This window comes from Mastigoproctus giganteus, chromosome 6, assembly GCF_048544385.1.
Source record: "Mastigoproctus giganteus isolate SK-2022 chromosome 6, ASM4854438v1, whole genome shotgun sequence".
Taxonomy (NCBI): Eukaryota; Metazoa; Arthropoda; class Arachnida; order Uropygi; family Thelyphonidae; genus Mastigoproctus; species Mastigoproctus giganteus.
The window spans coordinates 159283382-159299807 of record NC_143580.1 but is presented as its reverse complement, the minus strand read 5'-3'; the positions used below and the strand labels follow the sequence as shown (position 1 = coordinate 159299807).

General features: G+C 37.8%; 1 protein-coding gene across 2 annotated transcripts in view; it reads left to right on the top strand.

The window, feature by feature from the left end:
• gkt (tyrosyl-DNA phosphodiesterase glaikit) overlaps positions 1-16426 on the top strand; it is a 317491-nt gene that overhangs the window by 8842 nt on the left and 292223 nt on the right. For both annotated transcript variants that reach the window (XM_090376556.1, XM_090376558.1), the window contains exons 2-3: positions 7352-7881; positions 15716-15889. In XM_090376556.1, coding sequence (XP_090232682.1) covers positions 7485-7881; positions 15716-15889 — 571 coding nt within the window. In that variant the 5' untranslated portion in view covers positions 7352-7484. The remainder of the gene's footprint in view (positions 1-7351; positions 7882-15715; positions 15890-16426) is intronic.

Genomic DNA, 16426 nt, shown 5'->3' with positions numbered 1-16426 from the left:
AAGGACACTACTCATACTACTATGCTGCTGCAACAGGATCTGGAAAGGTTGAGCAGATGGGCTGAGAGGTGGCAAATGAAGTTTAACATTGACAAATGTAAAGTACTACATATGGGAAACAGTAACCCCAGATCAACGTATCAACTCTGTGGTACTACGCTGACAGTGGTAGAGAATGAAAAGGACCTGGGGGTAATTGTGCAGGCAGATATGAAGTTCTCTGAGCAGTGCAGACGAGCTGCAAGAGTAGCTCATGGTGTCTTGTCAATGATATACAGGAATTTTTCTAGCAGGGACAGGGATGTGATTATTCTTTGGTATAAGGCATTGGTCAGGCCACACCTTGAGTACTGTATACAAGTCTGGAGGCCTCATTTCAAGAAGGATGTAGAGCTGCTGGAACGAGTACAGAGAAGGGCAACAAGATTAGTGAATGGAACAAAGGGTTGCTCTTACGAAGAAAGGCTTAAGTTTTGCAAATTACAGAGCCTGGAGACTAGGCATCGGCGAGGTGATCTGATAGAGTTGTATAAGGCTTTGAATGGCTTGAGCATGCTCAATGCCGATGGGATTCTTCCTCTTGCTCAGAATAATCACCTGAGAGGGCATAAATTCAAATTGAGGAAGGGCGGATGTCGGATAGATGTGTGGAAATTTGCCTTTAGCCAGCGGGCAGTTGGTTTGTGGAATAGACTTCCATCGCTTGTTGTTGAAGTTGATAGCCTAAACAAATATAAAACTCAGCTGGACAGGTATTTCGAACGAATGGAGGGGTGAAATGGGAGTAGTGGTTGTGTTTTTTTTTTTTTTTTCTGGCTGATGCTGAATAAGCTTGCTTTCTTGCATCATATGCCTCTACTAATGCTAATGCTAAAGCCAAGTCTATCTAAAAAAAACACTCAAAAACCTGGTCATCATGTTACGATGATATCTGGATACGGTACTGTCACCATCAATATATGTATGGCAGCTGCACTTGAGATTCATTACTTTGGAGGCCTGTACATGAAGAACACAATCAATCAGTGTGAAATTCTGAAGACAATGTATGATGATGGTGGTGGAGATGAAACTGACATACATTGAAATGGTATTATGTACTGCTAACAGATTACCTTATATGAATATACATAGGACATTACATTAAAATTAAATATATAGGACTGCATTTATCAGTGGCTCTAGTATGTTGAATTACAGCATGTTCAGAAGTATATTTACAACATGCCTTATAAAGGTATCCTTCAAGTTAGCCATTGTTTGAATGTTTCCTGATATACTTTGTGCTGCCATCACAATGAAAAGGCATTTGAATTGAGGTTTGGTAGCAAATACTATAATTGTTGTCATTCATGAATACATCTTGAAACAATCATGCCACTGGGTGAGCAGTATGAAGATTCCTTATCCTGTGTGAAGATGGTTGTTGACAATTAATTTTATTCTTGAAGGTTAGCAATAAAATGTTTAGTAAGAAATTCACAATTATATCTAACTATCAGAACATAAGATTTTAATATTGAAGTATGATTTATAATAAAATCTACCATGGATCCATTACATTAATAACTCACAAAGAGTTAAAAGGATCACCACCACATGATGGTCACAATGTATTTTGTGGGCTCACTTTTCCCATATCCAAAAATTGTGTGTTTTCATTACATCAGTAAGCTAGTGGAAATTTTTCTTGTTGTGATCACATAATTAGCCCAAATGTAAGTGAAAGCAAATGTGGCATGTTTCAGTAGATCAGTTAGTGCTACCTGTTGTATCTTATGAATGTTGTACAGATCCTAAAACACAAATGAGTCTTTAAGTATTATTAAAGTTATGAATGGGCAGCATATGGTTGGTCAAAAGTTGGTAACAAACTAGTACAAATGCTATCATTCAAGGGTCAAGCCCTTGAATGATAACATTCCATCTACACACATCATGTATTGTTTCACATTGTACTTTCATACTAATTATTGTATAACTTTAATTATTAATCTTGTCACTTTCGTCTTTAAATGGAACAACTCACATGGCATCTATTAGATACCATTTTTGTTTTATTATAAAATATAATGTATTAGCATTAGTTGAGGCATGTGATGCAAGAAAGCAAGCTTATACAGCATCAACCAAAAAAAAAAAAAACCCCTTCCCATTTTGCCCATCCAGTCACTCCAAATGTTTGTCTAGTTCAGCCTTAAATTTATTTAAGCTATCTACTTCCACAACAACAGATGGAAGTCTGTTCCAGCAATCAACTATCCGCTGGCTAAATGCAAACTTTCACGCATCTAATTCCTCCTCAGGTTCTTAGTCTAAGCAAGCAGAAGTATCCCATCAGCATTGAGTCTGCTCCAACCATACGAGGCCTTATACACCTCAATCAGATCACCTCGCAGGTGCCTATTTTCCAGATGCTGCAACTTGCAGAATTTAAGCCTTTCTTTGTAAGCATACTCCTTTGTTCCTTTCACCAATCTTGTTGCCCTTCTCTGTACTCATTCTAGTAACTCTACATCCTTCCGAAAATGAGGCCTCCAGACCTATATGCAATACTCAAGGTGTGGCCTGACCATTGCCTTATACAAAGGGGTAATCACCTCCTTGTCTTTGCTAGTAAAATTCTTATATATCATTGACAAAACTCCATAACCTACTCTGGTAACCCGTCTGCACTGTTCAGAGAACTTCATATCTGACTGCAGAATTACCCCAGGTCTTTTTTCCTTCTCCACCTCCCTGAACGTAGTACCACACAGTTGGTACGTTTCTCTTGGGTTACTGCTACCCATATGCAGTACTTTGCATTTGTCAGTGTTAAACTTCAGTTGCTACTTCTCAGCCCATCTGCCTAACTTTTCTAGATCCTGTTGCAGTAGCATACTGTCTTTAGTGTCATTAACAACCCTGCCAACCTTTGTATCATCTGCAAACTTGGACATTAAGCCTGATATACCTTCATCAATATCATTGATAAATACACAAAACAACAATGGGCCCAGCACCGAACCCTTGGGGGACCCACTAATTACATTAGTCCACTTACAGCAGTGTCCATGCCCGTGCCCACCAAATACAGATGCGGAAAGGTCAGGGAATGACCACCGCATATCCCTGGAGCAATATGGCCTTAGTTGCTAATGCTCCTAAAAACCAAATAGCAAACAAACAAACAAGCAGTATTCATTTATTACCACTCTCTCCCACTCAACCATCCCTTTATTCATTGTAGCAACTTGCCCTTAATGCTATATATTGCTCCAATTTGTACAGTCGTCTTCCATGTGCAACGGTATCAAAAGCTTTTCTGAAATCCTTTCTGACTACATCATAGTATTCAATCAAATTGGTCAGACACAACTTCCCCTTAAAAAACCCAAGCTGTGTCTGAATTATTACTGCAGTCTTGTCTAGATTGTCCTGCAATGCTTCTTTAACCACTGACTCCATTATTTTCCCTGGAACAGAAGTTAAACTAGCAGGTCTGTAGTTACTCGTGTCATTCTTTGATCCCCCTTTGTGAATTGGGGATATGTTTACACATGTACAGTCTCCCCTGAGTCCAATGATGCTCTCATAATTATGGCTCAGTGTGAGCCATAATTATGGCTCAGTGTTTGCTTACTTTTTTTTCTGTCTCCTTTAATATAACTGTATAGATCCCATCCAACCCAGGTGTCTTTCTTATGTTTAACTCTAATAATTTCTCCTCCACTTTGCTTGCAATTATTACAAAATCATTTAGCTCCCTGTTAGAGTTTAATAAGCTTCTGTTCTCCACTTCCTTACAGAATTCCTCATGTGTGAATGTAGATGCAAAATACTCATTCAGTTTGTCAGCTATCTGAGCAGGATCATCAACAGTCGAACTTATTGATATCACGAGGACTAATCTGATTCATCCACTTCCTTCTAGAGTTGATATAAATAAAGAAATTTTTGCTGTTTTCCTTTGCATCTTTTGCCAAAGATTCCCTATAATCTGCCCTTGCTTGCCTAACTTCCTTGATTACAGACTACCTTATATCTACAGTAGGCTTCTATGTCGTCTGATAATCTATAGGCATCCCATGCATTTTTCTTCTAGACTACATATGTGTGGTCTATGTATTGGATATGTAGACCACGTTTTATTTAAGCGTTAAGTTCTGATGGTTATGAAGAGTTCTGAATTAGTGGATTATTGCTCTGTCTTATTGTAATTATGACCTTTTAAGGTATGTTGAAACTCCAAAGGAGCTCATTCTTCCAACTTGGTAATGAGTTTACCAATAGCAGAATGTTAAGCAATTAGAAATCTTCAGTTTAAAAATGTTTCCCATAGGCAGAGTAAATATTTATAAATTCTAAAATAGTACTTAAAAATCATCTTTAACTTATGTATGTCTATCTTTTCGTTTTTATTTGTTTAGTTAATATTTCATACCCTTAGGTCACTTTCCCTTCTAAGAAGTTTCCCCGTGTAAGAAGTTCTAAACTTCCAGTTCCTTGGAAAACTTCTTATCTGGGTTCTACTGTATTTGCCTACAGAGATACGTCAAACCAAAAACTGAGAGAGGTCCAAATGCAAATATTTTCAAATTTATATATGTTTCAGTAGGCTACTCCACGCATTGAACACAATTTGATCTTGCATTTTCAATTCATCTATCACCGTCCATTTTATAGTCACCTTTACAAAAGCAAAAACCCTTCCTTTTACCCCTTATGGTAGTTACATCTTTAAGCAAATTCCACATCAGTACACTGTGATCACTGCCACCTAGTGGTTTCTTTATCTGCAAATTCTTAATGCATGATTAATCACTGCTGATAATCAGATCAAGAGTATTCTCCTCTAGTTGCCTCTCGAACATGCTGCTGTAGAAAAAAGTCATCAAATAAATCCAAAAAAGACTTGCCAGTGACCAACCCAAAAGTTCCAGTCAATATCTGGGAAGTTAAAATTCCACATTATAAGACATTCTGATTTACTAGCCCACTCTATTTCTCCGTATTATTATTTGTTGTACTCCTCAGAGTCGTTAGGCCTATAACACACTCCTACCCTCATCCTTGCTTTCCCGGTGCTTATGTCACTCAAACTGCTCAACATTGCACCATCCACCAGTGTCAACTGAATGCACTGTCTTAGATTTTATATATGTCTTAATTAACAGCATAACCCCTCCTCTCTTCCTACCCTTTTGGTACACAATGTACTTCCCAAACTTCAATTCTTCATTCCTTATATCTGTGTGACATGACGTCTCTGATATCCCAACAATATCTGCCTTTGATATCTTGACCAGCACTTCAAATTCAGCAATGGACACTGCTCTTCTTGGACTACTGTTTTTAGTCAAACCTCCTCCGGAGTTCAGTGCTGGGGCAGTGTTGTTTTTTTGTAATATGCCTTCAATGATATTGATGAAGGCATATTAGGCTTGATGTCTAACTTTGCAGATGATGTTATGTCAGAGTATGCTACTTAGCATAAGTATTAGTAGAGGCATATGATGTAAGAAAGCAAGCTTATACAGCATCAGACAAAAAAATAAAAAATCACGTTTTACCCATCCATTTTCACCAAAAGTTTGTTCAGTTCTTGCTTGAATTTATTTAAGCTGTCAAATTCCACAACAACAGATGGAACTTTGTTCCAGCAATCAATAACCTGCTGGCTAAAGGGAAATTTCTGCACATCTATTCTACAATTGTCTTTCCTAAATTTGAGTTTATGCCTTCTCAGGTTCGTAATCTAAGCAAGAGGAAGAATTCCATCAGCATTGAGCCTGCTCATCCCATTCAAGGCCTTATACACCTCAATCAGATCACCTTGCAAGTGCCTAGTCTCCAGATGCTGCAATTTGCAGAACTTAAGATTTCTTGATAAGAGTAACCCTTTCTTCCCCCCTCCAATCTTGCCAACCTTCTCTGTACTCTTTCCAGCAGCTCTGCATCCTTCCTAAAATGAGGCCTCCAGACCTGTACACACTGAAGGTGTGTCCTGACCATTGCATTATACAAAGGGATAATCACCTCCTTATCTCTGCTAGCTAAATTCCTGTACATCATTAACAAGACCCCACGACTTGCTCTGGCAGCCTGTCTGCATTGCTCAGAAAACTTCATATCTGACCTGCACAATAGCCACCAGGTCTTTTTCATTCTCAACAACTCTGAGTGTAGTATCACACCCAGAGTTGTTGAGTACGTTACTCTGGAGTTAAATGCTCCCCATGTTCAGTACTTTGCATTGGTCAATGTTAAACTTCAGTTGCCATCTCTCAGCCCATCTGCCCAACTTTTCTAGATTCTTTTGGAGTAGTGTACTGTTATTAACTCTGTCAACCTTTGTGTCTTCTGCAAACTTGGACATTAAGCCTGATATACCTTCATCAGTATCATTGATAAATATAGAAAATAACGATGAGCCTAACACCAAACCCTAGGGAACTTCACCAATAATAATAGTTATAATATACTCGATATACTAAAGTATCTCATAACTAACTTGCTGGGTTGGACTCTAAAAAATTAATAAAAGGTGTCAGCATCTAAAATCAAGATGATGATATTTCACGTAAAACTAGACCATAATAGACTTCCAGTTTGCAAGTTTAATGGAGTACCTTTGCCACTTGTTGCCAGTCATAAGCATCTTGGTATCATTTTTGATGAAAAATTGTCATTCTTATGAGACATGAGTCATGTCAATTAGTTTTAATGACTTGGAAATGTGATGTATTTTAGCTTATTTTGTCTTGCATCCTTGTGAACGATCACAGAGAGTTTCACGTCAGGATCTTTGTCAGTGTGCTGCTGCTGACCTACACTTGGTTTCTTCCATTACTGGTGACAATTAACTGGGGTAGGGCTGTGATCTGGAAACAAAGGTTTAGTCCTCTCAATTGAACACTGTCTTCTCCAAGGCCTCAAAAAATGACAATCATCAATTATTGCCCCCTCCACAGCTTAAAGTCTCCTTGAAAGGTCACCAATATGTAATGACTGAAGAAATTATTCTGAATGCAGTGCAGGAACTATTAGAAATTCCAAAAGAAGCCTATCAGGAATGCTTCTGCAAGTTCTTGTTACTTTGAAGTATTGTCAAAGAGACTACTTTGAGGAGATTCATCTGATATTAGAGTGATAAAAAATTATGTAACATGTAAAACTCAGTCATAGATGATTGTAACCATCTCTTATAATCATCTGTGTATTACATTATTGTATGGAATGATATAAATATGTATGGTAAATAAATATAAAATAGCATTAACATAACTTATAATATACTTATGTATAACATAAGTTAAAATATTTCGTTCTTGTAAATAATGCTTTTGTGCTATTGTTTTGTTTTCAGTACTTTACTCTGAAAAATGAATTTCAATAGGATTGCAAGTGAACTTCTCAACAGCAATTAATGATTTGTGTCTAATCGAAAACTATAATTTCAAGATTTATTCATTATTATTATTTTATTCATTTTTTTTTAAATGACCGATTGTGATTCTGACCAGACAATGGATTCTGATGATTTGAAAGAGTTTATTGGTGATGTAAAAAGAAAAAAATCACAGCTAGCACCAATGAAAGGAACCAAAAAATTTGCATCAAAAATGCGATGTCACTCGTCAAAACTCCATGAAATGTCCAGCTCTGATTCTGATGGATCCATTGACACTGGACTTAAAAGTACACATTTGATTAAAAGTCCCCCTGAAGAGCTCAGCAGAAAATCATCACAAAAAAGTAAAGTTTGCAAAAATGATTGTTTACTTGAAGAGGACTCAGATTGTGACCATCAAATCAACTACAAGCTTCCCTGCAAATATGGCAATTGCTGTTACAGAAAAAATGAAGATCATATAAGGGAGTTTCACCATCCAAAAGGTAATTATTTTTCAACCAAAACTCTTGTACTGTTTTTTTTTTTTATCTTTCATGAAGAGCGCAGTTTTCTGTAAGCTGAGGATTATCTTGTCCTACTAAATATTTGGGTACCAGAAGTTTTTTAACCACTATAATTAAAATCTGTTCTTAGTAATCACGATAAAACAACTTTTGTATATCCATGAGTGACCTTGAAACATGCTGCAACAAAATCATGTTTCAAGAAGCTGGCCTCTTATAAGATGCTGATTTCGGTTGGCACATCTCTGACTTCAATAATTATATATATAGTAGAAGCTGTTAGGCATGTAGAAGCTGTAAGGCAAATTACTTAGGATAAGATAGACATTGGTTTACAGAAACCTTTTGAACTTTTGATTTACATCACTAACCACTGAAAATAATAGTACTCCAAGAATGTACAGTTTAACCAACAATTTGTTTTTTTTATTATAATAACATTATTAGTAAGATAAAATAATCTCAAGTAAAGGAATTATTATTTGCAGCCAAAGATCTTGAACTCTTGGAAATAGATGTGTTTTTTAAAAATTTTGCTGTTTTCTTGAACACAATTTAATATTAATTATTAAATTGTGTTTAATAAATAATTTTAATAGTCCTAGTTATGTTTCTTAGCATATTTTTAAATATAGCTAGAGATTTTATACTTTACAACTTGATATTTGTAGAACCTTTGTAGTTTTGAAAATAAGTAGCTCAAACATTCTAATCATATTTGTTGGCATATATATTTTTTTTGTTTTTAGCTAAGAAATTTTATTATCTAGTAAGGCTGTCACTAATTTATAACATTACGAACATAATGAAATATGTATAGCACTATGACATCGATGGTTCGACTGTTGATGATCCTGCTCAGATAGCAAACAAACTGAAGGAGTATTTTGCATCTACATTCACACATGAGGAATTATTAAGGTTTGAAAATGGCAGAAGGTTATCAAATTGTAGCAGGATACTTAATGATTTTGGAATAACTGAAAGCAAAGTGGAGGAGAAATTGTTGAAGTTAAACATAAGAAAAGCACCTGGGGTGGATGGGATCTATCCAGTTATATTAAAGGAGGCGGCAAAGCAACTAAGCAAACCCTTAGCCATAATTATGAGAGTGTCCTTAGACTCAGGGGAGGTTCCCATGGACTTAAGATGTGCAAATGTATCCCCAATTCACAAAGGGGGATCGAAGGGTGACACGAGTAATTACAGACCAGTTAGTTTTACTTCTGTTCCGGGTAAAATAATGGAGTCACTGGTAAAAGATGCATTGCAGGATCATCTAGACAAGACTGCAGCAATAATTCAGACACAGCATGGGTTTGTTAAGGGAAAGTCTTGTCTGACAAATTTTATAGGATATTATGATGTGGTTACAAAGGAACTGGATGCAAAAAATAATTTTGATATCATATATTTGAATTTCAGGAACGCTTTTGACACTGTTGCGCATGGAAGACTATTGTACAAATTGGAGCAGAATGGTATTAAGGGTAAGTTGCTACAATGGATAAAAGAATGGTTAAGTGGGAGAAGACAGAGGGTGGTAATCAATGGGTGCTGCTCTTCATGGACTAATGTTATTAATGGAGTCCCACAGGGTTCGGTGTTAGGTCCAATGCTGTTTTGTATATTTATCAATGATATTGATGAAGGTATATCAGGCTTAATGTCGAAGTTTGCAGATGATACAAAGGTTGGCAGGGTTGTTAATGACAGTAATGGCAGTGTGCTACTGCAACAGGATCTAGATAATTTGGGCAGATGGGCTAAGAAGTGGCAACTGAAGTTTAACCTTGAAAAATGCAAAGTACTGCATATGGGTAGAATTAACCCAAGAGAAACGTACTAACTCTGTGTTACTACACTTAAGGTGGTAGAAAATGTAAAAGACCTGCGAGTAATTGTGCAGTCAGATATGAAGTTTTCTGAGCAATGTAGACAGGCTGCCAGGGCAGGTCATGGGGTTTTGTCAATGATATATAGGAATTTTGCTAGCAGGGAAAAGGAGGTGATTATCCCTCTGTATAAGCAATGGTCAGGCCATGCCTTGAGTATTGCATACAGGTCTGGAGGCCTCATTTTAGGAAGGATGTAGATTTACTTGAGCGTGTACAGAGAAGGGCAACAAGATTGGTGAGGGGAATGAAGGGATCCTCTTACCAAGAGAAGCTTAAGTTCTGCAAATTGCAGTGGCTGGAGACTAGGCACCTACGCAGTCATCTGATTGAGGTGTATAAGGCGTTGAATGGGTTGTGCACACTGAATTCTGATGGGATCCTTCCACTTGTTCAGATTACGAACCTAAGGGGGCATAAATTCAAATTAAGAAAAGACAGATGTAGAATAGATGTGTTGGAGGCAATGGTGTGATTTTTTTTTTTTTTGGCTGATGCTGCATAAGCTCATACATTTGCTTTCTTGCATCAAATGCCACTACTACTACTACTATGTATAACAGTATAGCTCAATCTATCAATGTAATGTAAACTTGCTAGCATAATACATACCACTGCTGCATAACACTGAAGAGTGTTGTAGTGAGGTTTCTGTTAATTTAATGTATTCTCAAATTGAATTACAGTTTACATAGAAATCATGCCTCAGGCTAGAGCAATGCAGAGAACTCAATGTAGCTGAAGTGCTGTGGCTCGGAGGAGAACCGAAGAGGTTCTCTTACAAATCATGCCTTTACAAAATGTACTACTTGTTCCATTAGCATTAGTAGAGGCATTTGATGCAAGAAAGCAAGTTTATGCAGCATCAGCCAAAAAAAAAAAAAAAAAAGAAACCACTTCCACTTCACCCCACTGTTCATTCAAAATACCTGTCCAGCTGAGCCTTAAACTTATTTAGGCTATCAACTTCCACAACAAGGGATGGAAGTCTGTTCCACCAACCAACCACCCGCTGGCTAAAGGCAAATTTCTGCATGTCTACCCTACATCTGTCTTTCCTCGATTTGAATTTATGCCCTCTCAGGTGATTATTCTGAGCGAGAGGAAGAATCCCATCAGCATTGAGCATACTCAAACCATTCAAGGCTTTATACACCTCTATTAGATCACCTCGCTGATGCCTAGTCTCCAGACACTGTAATTTGCAAAACTTAAGCCTTTCTTCGTAAGAGCACCCCTTTGTTCCATTCACTAATCTTGTTGCCCTTCTCTGTTGCCCTTCTCTGTTGCTCTTGTTGCCCTTCTCGTTCCAGCAGCTCTACATCCTTCTTGAAATGAGGCCTCCAGACCTGTATACAGTACTCTAGGTGTGGCCTGACCATTGCCTTATACAAGGGAATAATCACCTCCTTGTCCCTGCATAAAAAATTCCTATATATCATTGACAATACACCATGAGCTACTCTTGCAGCCTGTCTGCAGTGCTCAGAGAACTTCATATCTGCCTGCACAACCACCCCCAGGTCCCTTTCATTCTCTACCACTGTCAATATAGTACCACAGAGTTGATACTTTGCTCTGGGGTTGCTGTTTTCCATGTGTAGTACTTTACATTTGTCAATGTTAAACTTCATTTGCCACCTCTCAGCCCATCTGCTCAACCTTTCCAGATCCTGTTGCAGCAGCATAGTGTCAGTAGTGTCCTTGGCAACCCTGCCTACCTTTGTATCGTCTGCAAACTTCGACATTAAGCTTGATATACCATCATCAATATCATTTATGAATACAGAAAACAATAATGGACCCAACACTGAGCCCTGAGGGACTCCACTAATAACATTAGTCCACGACGAGCAGTGTCCATTGATTACCACTCTCTGTCTTCTCCCCCTCAGCCACCCCTTTATCCACAGCAGCAGTCTTCCATGTGCAACAATATCAAAAGCCTTTCTAAGATCCAAGTATATAATATCAAAGTTATTCCCTGCATACAGTTGCTTTGTGACTGCATCACAGTATCCAATCAAACTGGTCAGGCAAGACTTCCCCTTAACAAAACTATGCTGTGTCCGAGCTATAACTGAAGTCTTGTCTAAATGATCCTGCAGTGCTTCTTTAACTAGTGCCTCCATTAATTTTCCTGGAACAGAAGTTAAACTCACAGGTCTATAATTACTTGTGTCAGCCTTTGATCCTCCTTTTTGAATTGGGGTCACATTTGCACATCTCCAGTCTGTGGGTACCTCCCCTGAGTCCAATTAAGCTCTCATAATTATGGCTAAGGGTTTGCTTACTTCCTCTGCTGCCTCCTTTAATATAACTGGATAGATCCCATCCACCCCGGGTGCCTTTCTTGTGTTTATCTTCAACAATTTCTCCTCCACTTTACTCTCAGTTATTACAAGATTCTCTAGCTTACTGCTAGAGTTGAATACACCTCTGGCTTTCCTCTCGCTAAATAACTACTCATGTGTGAATGTCGATGCAAAATATTCATTTAGTTTGTTAGCTACCTGTGCAGGATCATCAACAGTTGACCCATCGATATCAAGTGGACCAATCTGATTCATCCCCTTCCTTCTAGAGTTTACATAAGTAAAGAAGTCTTTGCTGTTTTTTTTTTGCATCCCTTGCCAAAGATTTCTCGTAATCTGCCTTCGCCTGCCTAACCTCCTTTGTAACTTGGTTACAGATCAACTTGTATCTATCATAGGCTTCTGTGTCATGTGTTAATTTGTATGCATCCCATGCATGTTTCTTCTCTGCCATATGCCTCATCAGTTCATCCGACATCCATTTAGGCCTAAACCTTGAACAATATTTCTTAGTTGGTATGTAAAGCCTAGTAGCTTCCAAGATAAGTTCTTTGAATGCTTCCCATTTTGCTTTTGCTGTTGGTAACATCATCAGTTGGTCCCACTGTATAGAATTTAAATACCGTCTCAGTCCATCGTAGTCGCCTTTACGAAAGCAATAGCCCTTCCTTTTACCCCTAATGTTAGTTACCTCTTTAAATAACCCCGGGGGCTCACATCTGGTGAGTATGGGCTTGGCAAACCCAGGGTCCTGAGCTGGATATCATCATTCTCCTCTTTGTTGGTGATTCCTTTCTACTTCTCTTTCTCTCTCTTTCTCTCTCAGGGGGTAACTTGGGAATTTTTTTTTTTCGCTGGTGCAGCATAAGCCTCAGGCTTCCTTGTACCATATGGCTAATAATAATAATAATAATAATAAAGTAAATCCCACTTCAGCACACTGTGATCACTGCCACCTAGTGGTTCATTTATCTGCAGATTCTTAATGCATGAAGAATCACTGCTGATAATCAAATCAAAAGTATTCCTCCCTCTAGTTGCCTCCCGAACATGCTGATGTAGAAAACAGTCATCCAATAAATCTACAAAAGCCTTGCTAGTGTGTGAGTGACCAACCCACAAATTCCAGTCAATATCTGGGAAATTAAAATCTCCCATTATAAGACTCTCTGATTTACTGGCCCACTCTATTTCCCTGTACAGTTTCTTATTATACTCATCAGAGTCATTAGGCCTATAGCACACTCCTACTCTCAATTTTGATCCCCCAATGCTTATGTCACACCAAACTGACTCGACACTGCACTGTCCAGCGATGTCCACTGGCTTCACTTCCTTGGATTTTATGTATTTCTTAACTAATAGCATAACCCCTCCTCCCTTCCTATCCAGTCTATCCTTTCTGTAGACGTTGTACTCCCCAAATTCCAGTTCTGCATTCCTTATATCTCTGTGACACCACATCTCTGATATCCCAACAATATCTGCCTTTGATGTTTTGAGCAATACCTCAAATTCATCAAATTTATTTACTAAACTCCTAGCATTGGTGTACACACAAGTATACATGCACCTATTTCTATTCTTAGCTACCCTAACACAACCCATGTGTTTACTTGTACCACAATGGCTCCCAGCAGTCTCTGAAATACCATGCATCTTGTTTTTCAGGCTTCTGCTCATTCCAATAGAAGCAGTGCAAGAATCTCTTTCACCTCTGCCAGTGGCTACTGTTAATCTATTCGTCTTTGTCTCTCCCCAAGCTAGCAGTTTTCCGACCCACCTAACACTGCCTTGATAGCATCAGCAAATATTCTTGCACCCTTTCTATTTAAGTGTATCACATCCCTGTAGAAGCAATCTCTCCTGTTAACAAGTACAGTCCAAGCTGAAAAAAATTCTACCCCTTGAGCCTTGCACAATCTTTCCAGGGCCGAATTGATCGACATCTGGAACAGGATGTGACGTAGTCTAGAGAGAGAGAGAGAGAGTTTCATGCAAAGAGTATGAGAAAATTAGGCCAAATTCACCATTCTGATGGGTGTTTATTGAGAGCTTGAAGAACAGGTTTGATGCCCTTGAAGGAATTAAAACGGAGGTCCCATCAAGCTCTCAGCTGCCCACCTCAACACCACAGCTTCCACTCGTGCATCAGGAAACAGCAGCAATCTCCAAGGCAGAATGTGTTGCTCCCTGAGGAGGGAGTTATTGTTGGTGACTCAATTTCAGGAGAATGGACATATTGTGTCAAAAGGTCAGGTGGAATAAGGGGGCTTTTGCTTTTATAAAGGTGATCTATAGTGGTCTCAGACAGTTTTTAAATTTTATTCAGTGGGACCAACTGATGACGTTACCAACAACAAATTTTAAATGGGAAGCATTCAGGAAAATAATTGTGGGAGCTACAAGGCTTTTCATGCCAACTAAGAAATACTGTTCAAGGATTAGAACTAAATGGATGTCATGAACTAATGAGACTCATGCCAGAGAAGAAAAATACATGGAATCCATATAAATTATCAGGTAATACAGAAGCCCATGTTAGATATAAAATAGTGTGCAATCAGATTGCAAAGGATTTAGATAAGCTAAGGCAGATTATGAGAAGTCTTTTGCAAAGGATGAAAAGAAAAACAGTGAAGTGTCTTCTTTACTTGTGTAAACACAAGAAGGAAGGAGATGAATCACATTGGTCCACTTGATATCAATGTTGTAACTGTTGATGATCCTGCTCAGGTTGCTGACAAATTGAACAGTTATTTTGCATCTACATTCACACATGAGGAGTTATTAAGGGAGGAGAATTCCAGAAGTTTACAAACTCTAACCGGAGCCTGAATAATTTTGTGATAATTGAGAGGAAAGTGGAAGAGAAATTGTTGAAATTAAACATAAAAAAGGCACCTTGGATGGAAGGGATCTGCCCAATTATACTAAGGGAGGCAGCAAAGGAAATAAGCAAACCCTTAGCCATAATTATGAGAGCAGCTTTGTATTCAGTGGTTTTCCTGTGGACTGGAGATGTGCAAGTGTATCCCCCAATTCACAAAGGCATATGAAAGTATCACACAAGTAGTTATAGACCTGTTAGCTGATATCTCTAATGAACTGTGAGCTGGCAGACATGCACTTAGTGTATGGATTAGCAGAGGGCCCACACGGTGTGCGCCTCCATGCGGCATAACATCGCTTTGCAATAAATGTGTGGGAAGGTATGGTCAGTGACTGCTTAGTCAGCCCATACCTGTTACCATCCCGCATGAACTCTACTAAATATCGGATCTTTCTTGAACAAGTTCTACCAGGGTTACTTGACGATGTTCCAGCAAATGTGAGACGCACATTTGCTGGAATAAAGTTATCATTTTCCTCAGTTTTTTTATTGATTCCTTAATTCGCATTATGTTGAAGGAATGAAAAACAGTACTGTATAACATCGATTTGCAAAAAGAACAACTTTTGCAAATCTGTGATTTGTAACAAAGTGTTTTATGTATTTCATTTTTTATAGAAACTTTTTTTGAAGAATGTTTTTTTAATACGTTAGTGAAGTTTTAATAATATGTAAATGAACTGTTTGTGTTATATTTTGTATTACTGTAGAAACCTATAAATCCAACTCCAAAGAACCAAGTAAGGAGCAGAGCAAAGTTAGAAACAGGGAGACATATTTGCAGTCACTCTTTAGCCGTCAGAGTTCTTCCTTAAGTTTTTATTTAACCAAAGTTCATGGCATTTTGGAAAAATTCAACAGGAGCGAAGCTATGGATATTAAAGGTACTGTTTATTTAAGAAGAAAGAAACTGTAAGAAGCAAAAAATCTCAGTAATTTCTTATATATGACACAATAGAATTAGTTACTGCAAGGGTTCCTTGTCATCCTTTTGAATGGAGATATTTGCATGCTTTTATAATTATTGTTGTTATTAATTTATTATTATTATTATAACTGTATATGAACTTTTGTAGAAAACTATGAGGTCATTTCATTAACTTTTTCTGTGAAATGGATAGTTTAAATGCATGTATCATGAAAATTAATTTTTTATAATTGGTTAATAAATTCATAATTGGAAAATTAATTCAAGCATAAATCCCAGTGTCACTTTTTTGTTGATTCTAGTTTCAAGAAAATCAGTGTAAAGTGAATAGTCGTAAAGTACAGGTTATTATGTTACTATTCAAATCTATTTAGATGATCTATGTTTTTCCATTAGTGCATTTTGTGCTGCAACATGCACATAATGCATCATGATTTCATGAATTGGGGGGGGAAGAAGGAAAGAGAGAGAGAGAGAGAGAGAGAGAGAGAGA